The sequence below is a fragment of the Eucyclogobius newberryi genome, unplaced genomic scaffold, assembly GCF_026437365.1.
Source record: "Eucyclogobius newberryi isolate DKJ021-1_F unplaced genomic scaffold, fEucNew1.0.hap1 SCAF_14, whole genome shotgun sequence".
NCBI lineage: Eukaryota > Metazoa > Chordata > Actinopteri > Gobiiformes > Gobiidae > Eucyclogobius > Eucyclogobius newberryi.
The window spans coordinates 13,478,825-13,494,603 of record NW_027315768.1 but is presented as its reverse complement, the minus strand read 5'-3'; the positions used below and the strand labels follow the sequence as shown (position 1 = coordinate 13,494,603).

Genomic DNA, 15,779 nt, shown 5'->3' with positions numbered 1-15,779 from the left:
GCGTGACAATTTCTATATTCACTTCAGCCAAAATATTGTCATTGGATTTCGTACTATATTAAAGATGGTATCAACATGTTGCCGGATATTAATGAATCACTTATAACAAGCCTATTTTTCTTGCAAATACAGTGGCGCTTTAGTTAATTTTTCAGCTTGCCATCATCATTATCATATTCCACAATAACTAACCTGCTCTCGTCTTCGCTCCAGGACGGGCCACGCCCTCATGGCCTTCATGCTCTCGCGTCAGGAGGGAAAACTCAATCGACAGCAGACCATGGAACTGGGCCACCACATCCTCAAAGCGCACATCTTCAAGGTAACTGCTCTTTTATCCCGACGAGCTCCAGTTCAATCAGCGCGCTTCTCCTTCACGTCCGTCCTGTGTGTAATGTTATGCCGTCTGTTGTGTAGGGCCAGAGTAAGAAAACGGGCGTGTCGTCCAGCGTGCTGCAGGCTCTGTGGATCAGCTGCAGCGCCGACGGACTCTCCGCCGCTTTGGCCTCGCTCAGGAATCTGTACACGCCAAACGTCAAGGTGAGCGATGGTCCAAGACGTTTTATCATCTCATCTGGAAACGTGCTAGTTTATTTAAGGATCACAACGGATTGTGAGTCCCAGTTGCTACTTAAGGTTTTAACAGTTATTTATAATGCATTTTTTCCAATTTTAGGTGTTTTAATGGTTGAAAAATACATTCTTACTGTATATGCCAGCAATTTCAGGTGGAGGGCCGGTGCCAAGACAACTTTGTAAGAGATTTACTGTCTTTGAACAAAATCTCCAAATTTATGATCCACAAATGTTGAACTTAATCATTTTTTGTCAGGGATCCACAAATGTAATCTTATGGTTTTAAAGTCCTTTCAACTGACAACAATCACGTCTTTGGAGTTGAATAATGGAACATAATTTTAGTTTATTCATGCTGACAGAAGACAGAGATATGAACCATAAACTAGCACAACAAATCTCAGGTCTTGTTATGTTATGATGCCCACCCTATGCCCCGCCCCTACTGTGGAACATTCCAAGCAAAGCAATAACGCTACGAAACGTTTAGCTGATCAATTTTGTAATTTTACTTTTAATCTAAGTTTTTATTGTTCAAGAACTATTTAAAACCAAAAATATGGACCACAAATGATGGAGGTGAGATAAATCCTTGTGTTCACGGTATAGACTGTGCTGTGTTGTAACTTTTGAACACATCGAACTTTGGTTTGTGGTTGTGATTGTGTCCTATTTTTTAAAAAAAATAATCAATGTAGATACAAAAATAGCCTAAATAATGAAAACTAATAATGGTAGAATAGAGTACATTAGAGAGAGCAACATAATTTTTTCCACAATGGCCATTATGTCAAAATGATGTAGCATTTGGCTTTGAGCAAAATGGTTCCACATTTGTCTGTGTCATTAGTTTTAGTGTTTCTGTTGAGTTTTATCATCCTCACTGTCTATCTGCGAGTTATTGTGTGTAAGTGAAAACATCATTCAAACCGACAAGCCCAATGACCTTGTGGCGTCCCCAAGGAAACAGGGAGGCTTGAGAATATATATAATTTATTGTCTGTTTTCCTCCTTTGCATGTGATATTGATTCTTCACTGTACAGACCACAGCAAGCATCAGTGACCACTTCATCTGACCTTTATTAGCAGTGCTATAAAATGAGTCAGACAAGCTAACGTTTGCACTTTCTCTCCTATTTATTAGTTCAGTGTGAAAGACTTGTTAGCTGTTGTTAGCTGTCACAATATGAGGAGAAAGACCTTGACCATTCATAGGTTTCAGCATCTGTTTATAGGCACCATTTTTAGGACTTTTGATCATTCAGATTCACAATCTCTAAAGTTAGCAAATGGAACGTTCCGTTACATACAAATGAATGGTGAAGCCAATCCTCTTATTAAAGTATTATACAATGTTCATTTCATGATATTTATGTAAGACTTGTAAAAGAGGATGTTCAATAGTCACTAGATGATCATCGGACCAGGAATCTCAGTTATCTATTTGCTCAGATGCCAGTTTTACACATGTACTTAAACAAAACCGTTTACAATCTCTGCAACAAGGCTTTGGCTTCACGTCCATGTGGTCGAGGGGATGGTACCAGCCCAAACATCTACAGATTTACTACACTTTTCAAACTTTTGTCTGGTGCGCCTCCTCGGGGAGTTTTTTAATCAGCAATTTAGTATATTATTTTCTGAACAAGACAAAAGAACTTACCACCTTTTTTCTGACTGCTTTTGCTCTCGTTATAGAGAAGAATAGCATTTAATCTGTTTACAATGAGTCAGCTTTAGTCTGAGTAAATAAACACAAAAGGATCTAGTTCTTTTAGACTTAACTTCCTTAAATAGCAACAATTTGTTGAAATTTGGTTTAAGTCGACTTAACATTTTAGCACAGACCATAAACTAGCTTTTGTTGTGTCCTTTGGCCTGACACTTCATGTGTCATTGCCTTTTTCAGTCACAATATATTGTATGTTGTCGATAACAAGAATAAAACTGAAATCATACTCACTAAATTCACATGAAGAGTTACCTTTTCATAATTTCTAATATGAGGACATTATTGTACATTATGATGGTTAAATAACCACAAATATGACAGAAATGTGTTTATGTACTTATAAATAATGTATTTCTACAAGCCCTAAACCACGTAAATAACTCAATACAACTTTGCTTTTGCTCCCTCCTGTCCTGGTTCTTGTTGTTCATTAACTATTTAAACAGTCTAGTGGAAACGGCCAAACATGTAATAAGGACCACAAATTATGGAAGGGAAGTCTGTCCAAACATACACTGCCTGTCATAAAGAACACCACAAAGCAAATACAGCAGCTCCTCTCCTCCTGCTGGAGAACTGCTGCAGGTGATGATCTTTAACTGCTACACGGTGTTTAAACACGACTAATGCAGGGAGCGGCTTCTCATTTCTAAAACCACGTGGGAAGACAAATCCCGTGGTCATGGAAAAAATGTCAGTGTGTTTGAGAAGGGTCAAATTGGCATCGAGCAGAGAAAACGACTAAGGAGAAGCAGAGACTAATGTACTCCTGATCTGAACCTCAATACAAGATCAACTGGAGAAACATAATGACACACTGGATGGAAATACATATTTTAACACTGCAGAAGCTTATTCACAATGGTTTGTTGAAATGTGGGTGATAACAAGATACAAGTTGTATTTGCTTTAGCTTTAGTTCATGTTTCTAAGAATGAATGTTTGCCAATTTTCTTTCAGCAATTGATATCCTAATTCTCTGAGTCAGGTTTAAATTGAGGTGGCGACTGACATTTCCATAATTTCTAAATAAATATTTGGGCTATCATCATACCCTAATGATTCATGCATATTCATCATCACGTCATTATGACTCATGTGTTCCGCAGTAGAAAAACCAATAGGAAGGGACACACAAATGGCTAAATTACACGCCAGATCTAATTTTATCCCCTCCATCTGTCTTCGTGCTCTTGTCACAGGTGAGTCGTCTGCTGATGCTCGGCGGTGCTAACGTGAACTACCACACCGAGGTCCTGAACAACGCGCCGGTGCTGTGCGTGCAGTGCCACCTGGGGCATCAGGAGATCACCTCTCTGCTGCTGGAGCACGGCGCCAGTGTGGACGTGGTGGCAGAGAACGGCATGAGTCCTCTGCTCTTCTCTGCGGCCGCCGGACACTTAGGCCTGGCCATGATCCTGTGCAAGAGAGGGGCCAAGGTCAGTGCTGGGCGGGGACGGCTGGAACCACAGTTTAAGTTGTGCTTCTCTGCACTCTTGAAGATCTGGTGCTGTACATGGATTTGTCCTGGTTTAGACCTGTTTGGTCCTGCTTTGGTCCTGCTTTGGTCCTGCTTTAGACCTGCTTTAGACCTGGTTTAGACCTGGTTTAGTCCTGGTTTAGACCTGGTTTAGTCCTGGTTTAGACCTGTTTGGTCCTGGTTTAGACCTGGTTTGGATCAGATTTTAGTCCTGGTTTAGTCCGGGTTTAGTACTGCTTTAGTCTTGTCCTGATTTAGTCCTGGTATTGTCTTGGTTTAGACCTGTTTTAGTCCTGGTTTAGTCCTGGTTTAGTCCTGGTCTAGTCCTGGTCTAGTCCTGGTCTAGTCCTGGTCTAGTCCTGGTCTAGTCCTGGTCTAGTCCTGGTCTAGTCCTGGTCTAGTCCTGGTTTAGTCCTGGTTTTGTGTTGTCCTGGTTTATATTTGCTTTAGATGTTCATTCTTACCTTGTGTTGTCATGATACAAAATGTGGATATTAAGGAATAACTTAATATTTGATTTAAAAAAAAATATAACAGAAATATGGGTTTTGTCCACTGCGCAGGTTGACCACGTGGATAAGAGCGGACAGTGCGCGCTGGTCCACGGGGCTCTCAGGGGCCACCTGGAGATCATGGAGTACCTGCTGGAGCTGGAGTGGAGCGAGGAGCAGGACCAGGCTCTGAAGAGTAAAGCTCTGCAGCAGGCTGTGATCGGGGCCTCCAGCATGGGACACACACAGGTAACACCCCTCATCATGTTCTATGTCTGTGATCGGGGCCTCCAGCATGGGACACACACAGGTAACACGCCTCATCATGTTCTATGTCTGTGATCGGGGCCTCCAGCATGGGACACACACAGGTAACACGCCTCATCATGTTCTATGTCTGTGATCGGGGCCTCCAGCATGGGACACACACAGGTAACACCCCTCATCATGTTCTATGTCTGTGATCGGGGCCTCCAGCATGGGACACACAGGTAACACCCCTCATCATGTTCTATGTCTGTGATCGGGGCCTCCAGCATGGGACACACACAGGTAACACCCCTCATCATGTTCTATGTCTGTGATCGGGGCCTCCAGCATGGGACACACACAGGTAACACCCCTCATCATGTTCTATGTCTGTGATCGGGGCCTCCAGCATGGGACACACACAGGTAACACGCCTCATCATGTTCTATGTCTGTGATCGGGGCCTCCAGCATGGGACACACAGGTAACACGCCTCATCATGTTCTATGGCTGTGATCGGGGCCTCCAGCATGGGACACACAGGTAACACCCCTCATCATGTTCTATGTCTGTGATCGGGGCCTCCAGCATGGGACACACACAGGTAACACGCCTCATCATGTTCTATGTCTGTGATCGGGGCCTCCAGCATGGGACACACACAGGTAACACGCCTCATCATGTTCTATGTCTGTGATCGGGGCCTCCAGCATGGGACACACACAGGTAACACGCCTCATCATGTTCTATGTCTGTGATCGGGGCCTCCAGCATGGGACACACACAGGTAACACCCCTCATCATGTTCTATGTCTGTGATCGGGGCCTCCAGCATGGGACACACAGGTAACACGCCTCATCATGTTCTATGTCTGTGATCGGGGCCTCCAGCATGGGACACACACAGGTAACACCCCTCATCATGTTCTATGTCTGTGATCGGGGCCTCCAGCATGGGACACACAGGTAACACCCCTCATCATGTTCTATGTCTGTGATCGGGGCCTCCAGCATGGGACACACACAGGTAACACGCCTCATCATGTTCTATGTCTGTGATCGGGGCCTCCAGCATGGGACACACAGGTAACACGCCTCATCATGTTCTATGTCTGTGATCGGGGCCTCCAGCATGGGACACACACAGGTAACACCCCTCATCATGTTCTATGTCTGTGATCGGGGCCTCCAGCATGGGACACACACAGGTAACACGCCTCATCATGTTCTATGGCTGTGATCGGGGCCTCCAGCATGGGACACACAGGTAACACCCCTCATCATGTTCTATGTCTGTGATCGGGGCCTCCAGCATGGGACACACAGGTAACACCCCTCATCATGTTCTATGTCTGTGATCGGGGCCTCCAGCATGGGACACACAGGTAACACGCCTCATCATGTTCTATGTCTGTGATCGGGGCCTCCAGCATGGGACACACAGGTAACACCCCTCATCATGTTCTATGTCTGTGATCGGGGCCTCCAGCATGGGACACACAGGTAACACCCCTCATCATGTTCTATGTCTGTGATCGGGGCCTCCAGCATGGGACACACACAGGTAACACGCCTCATCATGTTCTATGTCTGTGATCGGGGCCTCCAGCATGGGACACACACAGGTAACACGCCTCATCATGTTCTATGTCTGTGGTCGGGGCCTCCAGCATGGGACACACAGGTAACACCCCTCATCATGTTCTATGTCTGTGATCGGGGCCTCCAGCATGGGACACACACAGGTAACACGCCTCATCATGTTCTATGTCTGTGATCGGGGCCTCCAGCATGGGACACACACAGGTAACACCCCTCATCATGTTCTATGTCTGTGATCGGGGCCTCCAGCATGGGACACACAGGTAACACCCCTCATCATGTTCTATGTCTGTGATCGGGGCCTCCAGCATGGGACACACAGGTAACACCCCTCATCATGTTCTATGTCTGTGATCGGGGCCTCCAGCATGGGACACACACAGGTAACACCCCTCATCATGTTCTATGTCTGTGATCGGGGCCTCCAGCATGGGACACACACAGGTAACACCCCTCATCATGTTCTATGTCTGTGATCGGGGCCTCCAGCATGGGACACACACAGGTAACACGCCTCATCATGTTCTATGTCTGTGATCGGGGCCTCCAGCATGGGACACACGGGTAACACCCCTCATCATGTTCTATGTCTGTGATCGGGGCCTCCAGCATGGGACACACAGGTAACACCCCTCATCATGTTCTATGTCTGTGATCGGGGCCTCCAGCATGGGACACACAGGTAACACCCCTCATCATGTTCTATGTCTGTGATCGGGGCCTCCAGCATGGGACACACAGGTAACACCCCTCATCATGTTCTATGTCTGTGATCGGGGCCTCCAGCATGGGACACACACAGGTAACACGCCTCATCATGTTCTATGTCTGTGATCGGGGCCTCCAGCATGGGACACACAGGTAACACCCCTCATCATGTTCTATGTCTGTGATCGGGGCCTCCAGCATGGGACACACACAGGTAACACGCCTCATCATGTTCTATGGCTGTGATCGGGGCCTCCAGCATGGGACACACAGGTAACACCCCTCATCATGTTCTATGTCTGTGATCGGGGCCTCCAGCATGGGACACACACAGGTAACACGCCTCATCATGTTCTATGTCTGTGATCGGGGCCTCCAGCATGGGACACACACAGGTAACACGCCTCATCATGTTCTATGTCTGTGATCGGGGCCTCCAGCATGGGACACACACAGGTAACACCCCTCATCATGTTCTATGTCTGTGATCGGGGCCTCCAGCATGGGACACACAGGTAACACCCCTCATCATGTTCTATGTCTGTGATCGGGGCCTCCAGCATGGGACACACACAGGTAACACGCCTCATCATGTTCTATGTCTGTGATCGGGGCCTCCAGCATGGGACACACAGGTAACACCCCTCATCATGTTCTATGTCTGTGATCGGGGCCTCCAGCATGGGACACACACAGGTAACACGCCTCATCATGTTCTATGTCTGTGATCGGGGCCTCCAGCATGGGACACACAGGTAACACCCCTCATCATGTTCTATGTCTGTGATCGGGGCCTCCAGCATGGGACACACAGGTAACACCCCTCATCATGTTCTATGTCTGTGATCGGGGCCTCCAGCATGGGACACACAGGTAACACGCCTCATCATGTTCTATGTCTGTGATCGGGGCCTCCAGCATGGGACACACAGGTAACACCCCTCATCATGTTCTATGTCTGTGATCGGGGCCTCCAGCATGGGACACACAGGTAACACCCCTCATCATGTTCTATGTCTGTGATCGGGGCCTCCAGCATGGGACACACACAGGTAACACGCCTCATCATGTTCTATGTCTGTGATCGGGGCCTCCAGCATGGGACACACAGGTAACACCCCTCATCATGTTCTATGTCTGTGATCGGGGCCTCCAGCATGGGACACACACAGGTAACACGCCTCATCATGTTCTATGTCTGTGATCGGGGCCTCCAGCATGGGACACACACAGGTAACACGCCTCATCATGTTCTATGTCTGTGATCGGGGCCTCCAGCATGGGACACACGGGTAACACCCCTCATCATGTTCTATGTCTGTGATCGGGGCCTCCAGCATGGGACACACAGGTAACACCCCTCATCATGTTCTATGTCTGTGATCGGGGCCTCCAGCATGGGACACACACAGGTAACACCCCTCATCATGTTCTATGTCTGTGATCGGGGCCTCCAGCATGGGACACACACAGGTAACACGCCTCATCATGTTCTATGTCTGTGATCGGGGCCTCCAGCATGGGACACACGGGTAACACCCCTCATCATGTTCTATGTCTGTGATCGGGGCCTCCAGCATGGGACACACAGGTAACACCCCTCATCATGTTCTATGTCTGTGATCGGGGCCTCCAGCATGGGACACACAGGTAACACCCCTCATCATGTTCTATGTCTGTGATCGGGGCCTCCAGCATGGGACACACACAGGTAACACGCCTCATCATGTTCTATGTCTGTGATCGGGGCCTCCAGCATGGGACACACGGGTAACACCCCTCATCATGTTCTATGTCTGTGATCGGGGCCTCCAGCATGGGACACACAGGTAACACCCCTCATCATGTTCTATGTCTGTGATCGGGGCCTCCAGCATAGGACACACACAGGTAACACGCCTCATCATGTTCTATGTCTGTGATCGGGGCCTCCAGCATGGGACACACAGGTAACACCCCTCATCATGTTCTATGTCTGTGATCGGGGCCTCCAGCATGGGACACACAGGTAACACGCCTCATCATGTTCTATGTCTGTGATCGGGGCCTCCAGCATGGGACACACACAGGTAACACGCCTCATCATGTTCTATGTCTGTGATCGGGGCCTCCAGCATGGGACACACACAGGTAACACGCCTCATCATGTTCTATGTCTGTGATCGGGGCCTCCAGCATGGGACACACAGGTAACACGCCTCATCATGTTCTACACATCTATATGAGGTCTGAACACTCCAGTCACAGGGAACATCAACAGAGGTTCTTTTTGGATACTTTGCTTCCTCCTTTAGTTTGAGAATTGGCTCTAAATTTGCTCCTGGAAAACACATTTTATGTCAATAGTTCCTGCCACGGTTAGTGTTTAGTTTGACCAAACATTTTATTCAGTTTTAGTCTTAATCTTTAGTCTCAGTCTGTAGTTTAAAGTGCTGAACCTGATTAATTCTGTCTTCAAACCGTAAAAATAGTTATTCTATATTTTTTGCAGTGGTTCAAATATATTGCTAATTACATGAAAAAGAAAATCTGGTACATTCCCTTAAAGTAAATAACGTTGACCTGCTCCTTGTTTGTACAGTGTATAGTTTGGTGTCGTACTCTTTGACTGAAAAAACAATAACACAGTTTTGCAAAGTCGAGTTTATTTACTATTCAAATGAATACCGGGCATTGTGCACCTAACCATAGGACAGAGTAGAAGAACCTAAGAATAAAATCAAATATAAACTTAAATAAGGAGTGAAGTGTTCTATTATATCATAGTGTTATATTATATCATAGTAATCATATTTGTTTTTCAGTACATCAATAAATAATGCAACATTTGAATCATAGGGGCCAAAGTACATAGTGAGGAGCATCTGGCCCCGGTGAAGACATGATCGATTACACTGCGGTGCCTTCAGCGGCCTCACTGCAACACAAGCTCAAGGTTTATTTTGGCTGCCTCATTAGTCGGGGCTGGAGAACTACAGAACCAGGCCAACTTTAGCTGCCGGCTCACAGAGCAGAGGGACGTGGGCAGCAGGACATGTCTGACCGATTTTAGATCTAGAGATACTGTAGTAGAACGATACAATCATCACCTTCACCGCTTCTGTCCTCTTCTCTTTAAGAAAGATTGGTGCAAGATTGGTTTTCTTGCATTCCACAAGCAACACACTTCATGAAGATCTAGATCAGGAGTGTCCAAACTATGGCCCAGGGGCAAATGCGGCCCTCAGAACACTTTCTGTTGGCCTTCAGGCTTCCTGCTGAGTAGTACCAAAAGTACTTTACAAATGTGGAACAACCCTGTCATTTTAACCTAAATAACAAGCATGAGACGTTTTACAGCCCCCCAATGTCCAAGCCTCATTTAAGCTGTGGCCCTTTGCTCCGAGTTTGTTTCAAAATAAGGCCCTTGATTAAAACAAGTTTGAACACTCCTGATCTAGATTGTTAACTGGCTAATGTTAGCTAATGTTTGTGTCATGTGTGAAAGTGATTTAAAGGTGTATTTGTTCTCTATCAAACAAAAACATGAAATTCTGTCTTAAAAGAACTAGAGCAAAGCCACAAATACATCTCTGCCTCTGCCTCCTGGTTATAGCTCTGCCTGTCCACAGAATGGCATTAATGATGTCTATTTTCATGGACCAGAACCTCACCAGAAAAGTTACATAATGTGTCTTTAACTTTTGAAAGTGCAAGGAGCATTATTCTAATTCCTGATTTCAGTAACGACCAAAATCCTTGCGGGTCTAATTCCTCCCATTATCAGCACAACCTCATGATGCGACAGTAATGTAAAGTGATGATTGTCATGGTTTTCCTGTTGTAGCAGTATATTTCAACAACATCAGATCACTTTTGATGAACGCAGTCGTGATCTGGACTATACAGGCTGTAAAACACATGCAGCACATCTTTTATAACTACAGCAGCAGCATGATTAAAGTTAAACAATTCACAAAGGACTTCTGAATTTCCTCAATAATACACTGTAGTTGTAAAGATTCTTTCACCATATTTCAACATTTATATGGTCAATACGCTATTAAAAACTCACATTTATTCAGCTTGTGTAGTGTTTCCAATATTTCAGTTGTATAACATTGCACCACTGGCGTTCTAACCTATGTATTAAGTTTAAACACGCTTTCATCAGACCCCCAGTGACCACCCACCCCCCTCTTCCAGCAGCTATCTCGCCTGCTCTTTAATTAAGTCATAAGTATTATCGCCGACGGCGTTCAATCAGCCTAATGCCATTCGTTTGGCACATTTGCATCCTCTACTTGTTCTCTGATATCTTAAGCTCGACGCAGTCCTCCATTAAGCTCTGTTTTGCCGTTGGCAGGTGGTGAGGGGCTTGCTGGCGCTGAATAACGAGCATGAGGTGCAAATTGATAGCCACGACACTCTGTGGGGAGAGACAGGTTTGTACACATCCATTTTTCTGCATTACACACGGGCTCCTTTGTCATCACCTGCTGCATTGTGGGTTACGGCGCCGTTATCGGGAGTGGCATTAGGGCCCACGTCTCTTTGAATCAATCATTGTGTGTTTAAAGCCGGGAACCCAATTGTATGCTCGTAAATGAGCTCATTTTATGTTCTGTAAAAGCAGCGCTGACGACTTGAAACCGCTGCGCACTGTCGGCATAATAATAATAATAATAATAATAAAGTATTATTTCTTATAAACCTGTAAGAGCCAGACGTAGAGCTCTGATTGACTGCACTTTGGGTTTGGAAAAAGTGTTAAAGCCGTGCACTCAAATAAAGCAGGGACTGGTGTGTAGATGTGGACGCTCACTTCCTCTTTGAAAATCTGATGCTGCAGCTTTAGCTAAACCGAAAACATTTGAATTTCAAAGTGTTTCTGCTGCGTTCATTTGTGAGTGGCGGGCCTCAGCTGAACCTTGACCGCCCCGTTCAAAATGACCTGACCCTGCCTCCGTGGAGTTTGGACACGTCAATTAAACTGAGAATATGTTTGTGTGTCACATTGAACGCGCTTCGTGACACGCAAGGCCCTATTACGAGGCATTTTTGTGAGATTATTCACATTTATTGTTAAGTTTTTCAAATGTTTCTAGTGATCTCTCTCCTCCGCTGCCCTGGAGGAGCCGTCCCAGAACACACACACACGCACACACTTTTTGGCCCTTAGGCTTTATTAGACAACACATCGATTGCGATCCACTGGTCCGTCTTATAAGAGGTATAAGAGGTCAGTGCTTCCTTTAGTAGGAGGTGGAGATAAGAGATTAAATGATTGCTAATACTTCAACAAACATGAACAAAACACAATTGTTGCGTTTGTGATGAACTAATTTCAACGCTCACAGTTTTGTCCCTTTAAAGTTTGTCTTAGTTCTGTTAAAAGCATTACAAACTGTGGTCGTGTGCATTTGCTTTAGTTTGAATCGTTTTTCCAACCGGCGCTGCTTTTTCACATTGTTTGTTTAGTGACATCATTTTGTAAAGTGAGTGGTCCGTTTGGCATGTGCAGTCGAGTTGAGTGATTGTTGTAGTTTGTAATTCAACGCCAGCTCTTCAACCTCAAGATGTAATCCAAATGCAGTCGGAGGCACTAGTGAGTCACAGCAGCTGAAATGGACAAATGGAAAGTACTGTCAACTAGATTTGGATTTGGTTGATGGGCATAAGTTTAGATTCAGTGTGGATCAAAATAAACAGAATAAGACCAGAAAGTGCCAGCATTGTTATAGATAAAATATATAAGGCTAATATTAAGGTTAATTTTAAAAAGTGATGTATTTGATGAATAATTAGCCCAAAATATATCATAAAAAAAATCACAAGATGATCATTCTGCCCACATGGCAAGAATAGAGAAATAGTTGCTTCTGCAGATTTTGTTCCATTAAATGCAAATGTTAATTTCCACAAATTTGACTGTGCTTTTAGTGACATGCAACCTCTGCAGAAATGGCAAACCAAAATCATAATTATGATTGTCTTTGGCATGAAAAGCACATCAGTTTTACCACAATTTAAAATTCAGAATGTCAGAAGAAGCATATTCTGTAATGCGACTAAACAGAGAAACCATGAACACAAATACTCAACTGGACTTTGCTAAACTTACGGTATAGATTAGTCCAAATATTTGTATTACATTCGATGCCATGTTATAATCATATCTCAGTGTCTCCTGCGTTGATTGTATTATTAACAAAATTAAGATACAATTTAATAAACAAGGAACAGCTCACTATGTTCAGCTAAATTAGGGATAATTCCATGGAGACTAAACAACACTGCGAGTCAGCTAGAGTTATGACCCTCAGAGGCCACTGTACATTTGAGTTATGTTTGTTTTTTGTTGCTGTGTTGTGACCCTGTGGTGCCGGGGACGGCGGGTAAAAGTATTGGCTGGGTTTTCAGAACACTTGAGTGATAAAGTAAAGGCACATATTATTAGTTTTAGTGGATTTGGTGTATATACAGTATGAAGACTCTGGTTCAAGGACACTTTTCAAATGTAAGAATGTCTTAATGGAGGTTCTCTGTGACTCTTAGGATACTGTAGCTTTTGAATTGCAGCTTTTAAAGATATTTCAGCCAATGTGCAGCTGTGAAATCTGACATAGCTTTGTAATTCTGAATCTGGCACACACAGATGAATGAGAATACAAAATGCGTCAGGTGTCTTGTCCTGTCCTTGCGTTTAATGTTCAATCATTGGATTTTACACCACAATGAAAAAACTTTATCGGTAGAAAATAGTCCGGCTCATGGATTTGATTTGATTTGACTAGTTTTGTATGTACTGATTTAAATGGAATGAGTTGGAAGTATTTCTGTTTTCATTTCCAGTGCAATTATGCGGATTATGCTTGTTTCCATGGAGATGTCATTGAGTGCCTGGAGAGTTCTAGATCGTAGGGTCACAGCCCAAACGCGGGTCGCTGGATATGTTTGTGGGTCACCAGCACAGAGTCCAGTCCCTCCACAAACACACACTCTCTCTCTCCCTCTCTCTCTCTCTGAGGTTTATGAGTTCTCTTATCAGTTTTTCCCAAGAATAAATTCTATTGCCCTGTGTGGGTTTCACATGAGGTCTATTCGAGGAGAGAGAGTTGTGCTGATGCAGGGAAACTTTCCTCTCGGATTCTCCTTGTGCTGGTTTCCCTTTTAAATGAGTGTCCGGCTGCACAACTGACCCACACAGAGCACAGTGGACAGGGACTGACCCACACACAGAGCACAGTGGACAGGGACTGACCCACACACAGAGCACAGTGGACAGGGACTGACCCACACACAGAGCACAGTGGACAGGGACTGACCCACACACAGAGCACAGTGGACAGGGACTGACCCACACACAGAGCACAGTGGACAGGGACTGACCCACACACAGAGCACAGTGGACAGGGACTGACCCACACACAGAGCACAGTGGACAGGGACTGACCCACACACAGAGCACAGTGGACAGGGACTGACCCACACACAGAGCACAGTGGACAGGGACTGACCCACACACAGAGCACAGTGGACAGGGACTGACCCACACACAGAGCACAGTGGACAGGGACTGACCCACACACAGAGCACAGTGGACTGACCCACACACAGAGAGCACACAGCAGAGAGGACAGTTGTGACCATCAGACGCTGGTCAGTGAGCCACTCTCTGACCTTTGACCGCCCTTCGTGTTCCTTAGTCACCTGTGCATGTGACATGGAATAGTCAAACACTTTTATTATTTACAGAGGTGTAAATGGATTCAAATCTTATTTCTCAATATCACAACCTACAAGCTCATAGTCAACTTAACACAATAGTGACGAGAGGTGACCAATTAGACAAAAGGCCGCTGCTCTAGACCAAGGTTGAGGACCAGTTGTCTAGAGCCTGGTAACACAGTAACATATCCATGGAGACGAGCCGAACAATTACTACACATTTTCTAATACTATTATAAGTTGATTTCTTAGTATTGTGTTCTTCAGAAAGGTTACGCCCACAATGGAAGGTTCTGTGTGTGGCTCCTGTTTGATTGACGTCAGTGGTTTCAGGCTCCACAGGCTCCAGCTGAGCGCTTATCTTAAGTGCTCTTCTATTAACTGAACACACTAACGTCAGTCTCATCCTTAGGCCAGTCATGCTTCGCCAAACATTTATCCCTACTTTGTGTTTTAATCTCAACCGTGAGCGTCTGCCTTGTAAACACATCTCATTTGCATATCGAAATCCATTTATGTTCTCAAAACTTTTGCCCCGGAAAGCTGGAGAAAACTGTTCTCCTCACTGATTTTCCCTCTTTTCAGGCAGTTTAAACAGTAGGAGGGAAAGTCACTCACGCATGTACAATTTGTGTTCTTTGTGCGGGTTGGAGCGCTTCCTGTGACACCTGCTCCGTCTCCGGGGCCTGAAAACGTCCCATTTTCATAAAGATGGATCAATGCTCGGCTGAGAGTTGCTTGAATATAAATCGCCCGTCGTGCCTTTGTAATTGATTCTGCGGATTCTTCCTTATTGAGTTGTTTATGTCTTTTGGGGATGTAAGGGCGGAGGATTATGTTGGAGGCTAATGTCAAATGATTTTTCTAAAGCAAAATCAGATGAAGTTGTAGCTTATTACCGCAGTTAAGAAAATTGGGGGAAATAGATGTCGGGAAACAGCTTGACGCAACACAATCGATCCATGTTTATATTGTTTGTGCAGTCTGCAGTTCTCAATGGGGCCTTTTTAAAACTTCCATATATTCTACAGTGTTCTATATGTACTTATTTGTGTGTTACTGCTAGAAAAGTGATGTAGTTTGGCCTCATGAATAGATAAGTGTCGCTGCATCTAAATCAGGGGCTGTGTTTATAATTGGTTATCCAAGTCAAATAACGTTAACTTAATCATCGTGTGTAATCTCACCTTTTTACGCACATCCAATATGGCGGTTTGCTGAAATATCTGT

At 45.0% G+C, this 15,779-nt stretch overlaps 1 protein-coding gene across 4 annotated transcripts in view; it reads left to right on the top strand.

The window, feature by feature from the left end:
- tanc1b (tetratricopeptide repeat, ankyrin repeat and coiled-coil containing 1b) overlaps window positions 1-15,779 on the top strand; it is a 117,868-nt gene that overhangs the window by 92,467 nt on the left and 9,622 nt on the right. For all 4 annotated transcript variants that reach the window (XM_072444339.1, XM_072444338.1, XM_072444340.1 and 1 more), the window contains exons 13-17: window positions 214-322; window positions 418-540; window positions 3,512-3,748; window positions 4,353-4,529; window positions 11,185-11,263. In XM_072444339.1, the coding sequence (XP_072300440.1) occupies window positions 214-322; window positions 418-540; window positions 3,512-3,748; window positions 4,353-4,529; window positions 11,185-11,263 (725 nt within the window). The remainder of the gene's footprint in view (window positions 1-213; window positions 323-417; window positions 541-3,511; window positions 3,749-4,352; window positions 4,530-11,184; window positions 11,264-15,779) is intronic.